General features: G+C 53.4%; 1 protein-coding gene across 2 annotated transcripts; it reads right to left on the bottom strand.

The window, feature by feature from the left end:
* Window positions 1-4901: 4901 nt before the first annotated feature.
* Window positions 4902-8576, bottom strand: SMIM38 (small integral membrane protein 38). Of its 2 annotated transcripts, XM_037011773.2 has the most exons (3): window positions 8424-8576; window positions 6540-7205; window positions 4909-6039 (listed from the first exon to the last, which is right to left on the bottom strand). In XM_037011773.2, exon 2 carries the CDS (start codon window positions 6722-6724, stop codon window positions 6569-6571), a length of 156 nt encoding a protein of 51 aa, XP_036867668.2. In that variant the 5' UTR covers window positions 6725-7205; window positions 8424-8576; the 3' UTR covers window positions 4909-6039; window positions 6540-6568. The 2 variants fall into 2 exon arrangements, with proteins under 2 accessions (XP_073073364.1, XP_036867668.2); XM_073217263.1 differs by having other exon boundaries at window positions 4902-7205.
* Window positions 8577-8970: the final 394 nt, after the last annotated feature.

Here is an 8970-nt window from a genome sequence, read left to right as displayed (position 1 = left end):
CAAAGATCCAGGCGCTGCTGCAGTTGTAGCTGCATCCATCCCACCGGTTCCCTGGACTTGCCATTGGAATGAAGAATTACAGAACCCAAGAATGGACTAACAGGTACCAAAGGGAAAGGGACTGGGGAGGATGGGTGGGTGGGAAGGGAGGGATAAGGAGGGGGAAGAAGAAAGGGGGTATTAAGATTAGCATGCATGGGGGGGAGGGAGAAAGGGGAGGGCTGTACAACACAGAGAATACAAGTAGTGATTCTACAACATTTTGCTATGCTGATGGACAGTGACTGTAAAGGGGTTTATAGGGGGGGGACTGTGCATACAGTAAAACAACAAATTTGACCGGATCTATACTGTCGGAACTCAACCAAGGATTAGAAGTGCAAGTTGCAGCGCTCCAAAATCTTACGACTACAGACTATCTACTGTTAAAAGAACACATGGGATGTGAACAGTTCCCAGGAATGGGTTGTTTTAATGTGTCTGATTTCTCTCAGACTGTTCAAGTACAGTAGGACAATATCCATCATATCATAGATAAATTTTCACAAATGCCTAGGGTGCCTAACTGGTTTTCTTGGCTTCACTGGAGATGGCTGGTAATTATAGGTCTGCTTTGGTTATGTAACTGTATTCCTATTATGTTAATATGTGAGCGCAATTTAGTTAGTAGTTTAAAACGTATACATGCTTATGTTACTCTACAAGAAGATATGTCAAAGAAATAATCAATCCTCCCATGTTTTCTTCCATCTGCTACTAAAGCTTTTCTTCTTCCTTCCTAATTACAACCCTTAAATAGAATTCGTGCCTCATATCGAATTTACTGAGTATCATAATTCCTCCAAGTGGTAAAGACACCTCAAGACAAATGCTGGGCATAGAAGCCACAGGGCATAAATCTGCAAAGAAGTAAAAAGCTAACCTTTTCAAACAATATGGCTTCTCTCTCACTTACCAACTTTACATCTCCCTGTATGGCCCCGGAAGATGACTGGTTAGCCAGAGACGGGTAAGATTCCTCAAGGGAGGAACAACCTAAGACAGGCACAGTCGCAGGGGGGCCATCAGGTGAGAAATTGGGGATCAACAGAGGTGAAGCTTAGAACCTCACCCCCCCTGTTTTGAGAGAAATCTTCTGCATCCGTGGATGTTTTGCTGCCCTTGTCTAGCTCGGATTAACACATAGTCTACAGGCACACACCTGATCATCTACATTTGCCCTCTTACAGCACTAAACTATGTTTTCTACCTTTATCTTGCATCTACCTACCACTTCAGCATTTTATTAAAAATATAAATAATAAATAATAATAAAGGGAGAAATGTGGGATCCACATATAAATCAAGTATAAAAATCAAATGAATATTCATATTTGACCTGATTGTTTATAGTTCACAATGCGTGATCAAAACCGAAAGTTTCTGTGATGACTGCCCTTGTACTGTTCACCATGTAAGAACTTATTCACTATGTAAGAATTCGTTCACCATGTAAGAACTTGTTCGTTATGCTTCAGAAGATTGGAGACTGACGAGAATTAGGCTTGGGGTGGATTAATGATTGTGCATTGAGCATTGACTCCCTTTTACAGAATTTTATTGTTGCTAACAACCATTTGATCAATAAATATGAGAGATGCCCTCTCAAAAAAAAAAAACATTTTTATACTTGATACTGATCACAATATTCAGGCCGGAAAGCATAGTCAAGATGACGTTATGGCAGGTTTATGAAAAAAGCCAATGCATATACCCAGTGTCTACATGTCAAAAAATTATCTATACTAAATCTTTTCAGTGATTCCCATCTTAAATATGAATTCTGAGGAAAGAGTTTTTGCTGAGATGTCAAATGCCGTCAGTTTGAACAGCAGTTGTACTGACTGCGTTTTTACACCCTACAACACTAAGAAGGAAACCGGCAAAACAGTTTTATGCTCACCAGCATGGGGCACTTTTGATTAAATTTCAAGGGTTCGGCCAATTCACCTTTTTTTATCCAGGTATAATTTGTACACAGTTATGTTTTATTCAGCTAGGAAAATCTACCTTTGTCAAAAAAAGAACAGATTATTTTGGTGTCAAAAATTCACTTGACAAATGTCATTGTTTACATTTTTGCTTTTGGCATTAATAAAAGAATAATTTCTAAAAAAAAAAGAAAAAGAAATCCTGCCATTTGCAACAATATAGATGCATCTAGAGTGTATTATCCTCAGTGAAACAAACCAGGCGGAGAAGGACAAGTACCATATGATTTCACTGATTTGTGGAATATAAAAGTAAAGCAAAACAGAAGGAACAAAACAGCAGCAGACTCACAGACACTGAGAAGGTACTAGTGGTTACCAAGGGGGAGGGAAGCGGGGGGTGGGGGGGAGACTGCTGAACCACTGTGATGTGCATCTGATAATAAAGAAAATAATAAAATAAAAAGAACTCTCCTCCAGGAAGCCCCCTCTGTGTCCCTGTAACAGACAGTGCATTCACCTGACTGAACACATCCTCTGCGTCAGGAAGGTCTGGTGCAGCGCTGTGCAATACAAAAACGATTACACACATACATTTACATTTCTCATAGCAACATTGAGACCCATTCAAAGGAACAACTGAAGTTAATTTTAATACTTCGTTTAACCAGGTGTGTCCAAAATGTTATCATTATAATGCACAATCCATATAGAACCCACTGTTGAGATTTCATGTTATCTGTGCCCAGCCTTCAAAATCCAGTATGGATTCTTGAGCTTAGAGTGCATCTTGGCTTACACTGGCCGCATCTTTAGGGCTTGAAAGTCGGGCGAGCCCAGCACAGACCTAAGATCTGGTTCCGTGTCTCTGCCCACTTCTTACCTCCCAGACTGCAGGCTACCTGAGGGCAGGCGTTTTGTTCTCAGAGCTGTGTCCTTGATGAGCAGCTTGCAGAGGCCGTGACACATCTTCCCCCATCTGCCCACCTGCTGCCCGGCTTTACCATTCATCCACCCCTCGGCTGTTCACCGCCCGCCCCCATGTGCTGCATGCAGTCTGTGCTGCTACCAGCTACACGTAAAGGAGCACATCCTTGCATCTCTAAGAAGGAACGTGTCTGTTTCAGCCTCACAGGTTCTTGTTGGAACAAATTCTTAGGAGCCCCAAGGAACCATGGGAAGCTCCACCTTCTGGCTCCAGGCTGGGGTTGCCAAGGACAGCTGAGCACAGCTGCTGTTCCTGAGGGCAGAGGAGGGCAAAGCTGGCACATTACGGTGCCACAAAAACACCCAAACACCCAAAACAGTGTTTCGGATCAAGACAATTACAAATAATGACCGAGGGGCCAGTGGCAGAGACTGCCATTTGCCTCCCCAGTATCCACTGTGCCTTCCTTTATAATAGAGACCCGACATGACCTAAGGTGGCAGTGCACCCAGCTAACAAACACCGTTTCTCTTCCGCCTCTAGGGATGCCTTGTGACATAATTCTAGTTGATGAGATGTGTGTAACACTAAGCATTCTACCTACCAGGAAATTGTCTCTCCCTATCACCCTTTCCTTCCTCCTCCTGCCTGGAACTCCTCAAGACGCCTGAAGGGGCAGCAGCCTTTCTGTGACCGTAAAGACCAAAGCTACAGGCTAAGGATGGCAGAGCAGAACTAGGGAAGGGTCTGAGTCCTTGCAATGTCACGGAGCCACCGTACCGTGGCCTGGGAATGTCAAATGCCAGACTTCTTGCTACATGAAAAAAGGAAAATAAAAAACAGCCTCTCTTGTGTATGTCACTGTTTGTATACTCGGCTGTTACTCACAGCTGACTTCAACCGCTGTCTGATAGAGGGCAGACATACCCTCTCATCCCCTATGCCCTCAGCTGCCACGGCCCGAGTGCCCATTCTGAGCCAGGCACTGGCTGACGCATGGATGCAGAGGCCATGCTCATCAGAATTTTGTCAGTTTCAAATGACAGAAGCCAATGTAAACTGGCTTAAGAAAAAATGTGTATGTATTCACCAGTGTGACTGGAAAGAGGCTCAAATAATGTCGGCCTAATCCTATCTCCTTCCATGGTTCCAGTTGGCATCAGCCTCTGGCTTCTACTTTGCCGGGCAACCTCAGCAGAAGGCTGTGTCCCCTCTGCCAGTGCCAGAAAGAGCCCCAGGATTCTGGCTTACCAAACCAAATGGTGAACCTCAAACGTGTGTGGGGGCGACAGTCTGTGCACCCGAGTGAACATGCAGGCTACATGCACGTCAGCAACTGGTAAGACATTAGCATTCTGTGTGAACTTCTGACATTTCCCTCCATCTGTTGGGGGCTGTTGAGGAGATGTTGGGGGAGGGTGGGCTTTGCCCAAGAGGTGGGGGGGGAGGGGCTTTGCCCAAGATGGAGGGGTTTCCCAGAATGTGGGACTTCCAGTTTTCAAACCAGGGAAGTCCCAGGCAACCCAGAATGGTGCACATACATGACAATGAGCGTGCTTCCTCCTTAAAGAGAGCAAGACAATCTTGCATAATAATTATAAAGAAGACTGGACAATTTTTTTCTTTTTCTTTTTTTTAATTTTGGTATCATTGCTATACAATTACATGAGCAACATTATGTTTACTAGACTCCCCCCATCACCAAGTCCCCACCACACACCCCATTACAGTCACTGTCCATCAGCGTAGTAGGAGGCTATAGAGTCACTACTTGTCTTCTCTGTATATACTGCCTTCCCCATGTCCCCCCCCCCCACATTATGTGTGCTAACCGTAATGCCCCTTTTTCCCCTTCTCCCTACCTTCCCACTGACGTGCACCGCACCCCCCCTCCAAGTCCCTTTCCCTTTGGTAACTGCTAGTCCATTCTTGGGTTCTGTGATTTTGCTGCTGTTTTGTTCCTTCAGTTTTCCTTTGTTCTTATACTCCACAGATGAGGGAAATCATTTGGTATTTGTCTTTCTCCGCCTGGCTTATTTCCCTGAGCATAATACCCTCTAGCTCCATCCATCTTGTTGCAAATGGTAGGATCTGTTTTCTTCTTATGGCTGAATAATATTCCATTGTGTATAATATGTACCACATCTTCTTTATCCATTCACCTACTGATGGACGCTTAGGTTGCTTCCATTTCTTGGCTATTGTAAATAGTGCTGCAATAAGCATAGGGGTGCATCTGTCTTTTTCAAACTGGGCTCCTGCATTCTTAGGGTAAATTCCTAGGAGTGGAATTCCTGGGAGGCTGATGTTTTCCTAAAGAGCAATGAGAACTCCCCCTCCCCTAACCCTACATCAGGAGAGAATCTTCAGCAGAGCGCTCAGCCACCCTGTGGCAGATTGTCCTTGACATTGACGGGTGGAGGTGAAGAATGAGGGTTCTGCCTGGCCACTGGCTAATACAACAGCCCAGAGGACAGCCACCTGCCAGCCCTGGATGAATCAGTGCACAGTAACCCCCCCTCGGCAGACTCTCCAGACTGCCATCAGTAAGCAGGGAACCTCATCCAGGTCATCTGTGAATCGTCCCCTGGACACCCCAGCATCAACACTCTCAAGTTGGTAAGCCCAACCCCCAGAAGGTCACTGCTTCTCTGACCACTTCCACAGTCCCTGGAGTTCCCTGGAGCACAGCGATCTCTCCACAGCCAAACAAGGTCTTCTCAGCACGGGTGAGTTCACCCAGTCCCACAGAAGCAGCGATAACTGCATGCCAGGCTCACACCTGCAGTCCATGCTGCCAGGACACTGCAAGCCCAACAGCTCCCAGCCACGGCACCCCTGGGGTCTACTACCCCAGGCCAGCAACTCCAGCCCCCTAAGGCTCTGCTGTGAGTTCCCAGTGTCACCAGGCCCCAGGAACATCCTGTCTCTGCTGCTGTTTCTCAGACTCGGAGGCTTGACTACTGGTGTTTGCTATAATCTCCTGGGTGATTCCAACCCAGCACCAGGCTGAGCACCACCCAGCTGCTATGTGCTGCTCCTTCATTCGGGCACGGACACAGTTGATGGGCCAGGGAGACGGGCACTGGATTCTCAGGGGCCACATTTCCCCGCCTGTCAGTCTTCTCAGGCGTGTCTCAGCTTAAAGCAGAGGGGAGCAAAGCACGTGGGTCCTGTGGCTCCTCCACCAACTGCCCTCCACATGTCCCACAGTCTGCAGTTAGGGGGGCTAGCCCACGCCACCCTGACCGACCCTCCCGGGTCATGGGATCACCATGCCCTCTTCAGAGGTGGGGGAGCTCGCCCACGGTCAGCCGGAGCTGGCCTTGACCTCAGGCGTCACCTGTCCGTGGACACCCTGTGGGGTCTGCACTGGGAGAGACAAGGCAGTGGACTGTGCTGCCTCCTGTCCTTCCGGAAGCCAGGGATTGGGGGGACATGGGGGAATGGGGGTGGGGGGTTGGTGGCTGGGCTGGCTGGTGATGCGGTCACACAGCCTGATCAGTCTGGGCAGAGCCTGGTCCACGTCTGCCCCACGGGGGGGGTTGCAGCGGCTATGTGCCTGCCCCCCTCCACCCAAGGCACCCCCAGCCGCAGGACAGGGCACCCCTGGGACAGTGTCCTCCTAGAGGGGAAGGCGCCTTGCGCCGAGTGCTGCGGCCACGGATGCCTAGTCCTCCTTGGGTTTTGCGGGCTGCGGCCGGGCCAGCCTATAATCAAGGTAGGTGCCGAGGCAGGCCCACAGAAGGAAGCGCGCTAGCAGGATGACGGCCAGCAGGACAACGAGCGGGTCGGGGCCCGCGCTGCCCCCCGGCCAGGAGGCCATGCCGAGGGCCAGGCCTCGCGGGGCAGCAGCGGGTCCGGAGCGCCCGGCCCCGGGCTCCGCCCAGTGCCGGCTGTGTGGGGGGGGGGGGGGGGGGCTGGGCGGGGGGCTCCGGGGTCGCGGGGGCCCCTCCTGCGGCCCCTAGCAGGCCGCGCTGCGATCCCGGGGGGCCCCCCGGCAGAGGGGAGCCCAGATCGGGGCCGCGGGCCGCCTCCCTGCTCAGGAGGCCCGCGCGCCATTCATCCCGACGGGGGCGCCCCCCGGGCCGACAAAGGCCGCATTGTGGAGGGGCTGCGGGCGCCCCCTCTGCGGGCTCCGCTCGCCGGCGCTGACGTGACCCGGCCGCCCGGCGGCAGCTGCTGGGCGAGGCCTGCGCTCGGGCTCCCGCGCCGCCCACGCCGCTCCTCCGGCCGCGCCGCACAATCGGGCCTTTCTCTCCGCGCTCCGCCGTCCCTCAGGCGGCCTGGTCCCGGCGGCGGGGGCGCTGCAGCCGACAGGGCGGAGAGAGGGGGGCGCCGCGGCGTGAGCCGGGGCCGCGCAGGCCGCCGCCGGAGCCCCGGGACGGGGCTGCGCCCCGGGAAGCCCGCCGCTCCCCGGAGGGGGTCGGGGGCCAGCGCCCCGTCCCGGCGCGCCCGCTCCAGCCCACCCCGGCCCTCGGCTGGACGGGGCGGCCCCCCACGGCCCCGGCCGCGACCGTGGCCTCGCGCTGGGTCCCTCCGCGAACTGGCTGGGGGACCTGGGCCAGGCCGCCCAACCTCTCGGGCCGCGGACCCCTGGCGGGAGAGCCGGGCAGGTGGGGCCGTTCCCAGGACAGGGAGGTGGGGGGGGAGCTGCGCCATCGCCGGCTGCTGCCGCCGCACAGAGACCCCTGAGGAGGGTCACCCCTCCCTCTCTGAAGTAACAGCTCCTGCCCACCCTTCTCTGCCCGCCACATACATGAACGCAGGAGCACACGCGTGGACATGTACACACGCATGCACATACCGGGCGCTCACATGTGTGGGCACACACACCTCTGCAGACTCGGCCACTCCCAGGTTCACCTCTGGCCTTTCACAGCAAGGTCTCCGTGGGTCGGCCTTTGGGGGTGAGCTGGGAGCAGATGCCGGGCACCCCCACCACCACCCCCTTCCTGAGCTCAGAGGGATGGTGGTGCCCCTGTGGTCATCAGGATAATCCCAGGAAGCATGTGATGGCTGCTCACCGTGAGCCGGACCCCCAGGGAGCGCCCACCTGCACCCCTCCAAGGGCCCTCAGCTCTGCAAACTCAGATGTCACCCCAAATGGCAGGGCCTGTCTCAGAAGTGATCACGGCCTACTTTGCTCTCTGGGTGATAAATGCCTTTTTGTGTCCCAGTCCACAGAGAGAGCTGCCAGCCGGGGGACCTGGCCGGCTGGTCTGGGGACTTACTGGAGACAGCTCTCAGGGGACACGGGGTCCTGTGTGCAGAGGTTTGAAGATCCCTTCAAACATACATAAGCCCTGAGGTGGTGGGGGCCATACTGAGTCAGTAATCAGACACGGTGTCCCCTGAGACATGGCTGCTGGCCGAGGACATCCCGAATGTTGCAGAACGTCCTCAGGGCTTGCAAGCTGCCCTCCCAGAGAAACCCATGTGCATGTGAAGGGACAGTCCCCGGGGGTGAAGCAGCCATGAACCAAAGGAGAAGAGGTTGATTCCTAAGCGGGCATTTTGCCTACCTGAGAGGTCGGCGTCTCCAGGTGGGTGCCCCAGGGGAGCGGGAGACCCCGGGCACATGCTGAGCAGATGCTATCCTCAGCCTCCTACCCAGGCCCCTGGCCCAGCAGGTGGGGAAGGTGGCCTTGGATAAATCTCCTGTTTGCCAAGCACACAGAGTCAACAATGGCCTGCTCACGTGGTGCTCACGCACTGAGACTTAGGGCCATGGAAGCCCCCCCTTCCTGCCCAGACGTCCTTGCCCCCCCGGCATTCGGGGAAGCCAAGGTCAGTACGCCCTTCAGGAGAGGAAGCAAAGGTCCCCTGCCCTGGGCAGTGTCATGGCCATGCCTTGGGTGGCTTCTCCTGAGAAAGGATTACCTGGCAGGTGTAGCAGGCCTGAGACACAGGCAGCGGCATCACCAAAAGGAAAACAATAATGTGGTGATAATGAAAGCCAGCACAGAGGCCAGCGCTTTGCAGGTGTGAAGGTGCATTTGGGGACAAGGTGGGGCTGCTCTGGGCCCTTGCTGCGGCCCCGGCCCTCGGCCTCATTGTCCCTTGGCTTCC

Source organism: Manis javanica, chromosome 11 (genome assembly GCF_040802235.1).
Source record: "Manis javanica isolate MJ-LG chromosome 11, MJ_LKY, whole genome shotgun sequence".
NCBI classification, from domain to species: domain Eukaryota; kingdom Metazoa; phylum Chordata; class Mammalia; order Pholidota; family Manidae; genus Manis; species Manis javanica.
The sequence above is the reverse complement of the archived record's forward strand: the minus strand, read 5'-3'. Positions and strand labels throughout refer to the sequence as shown.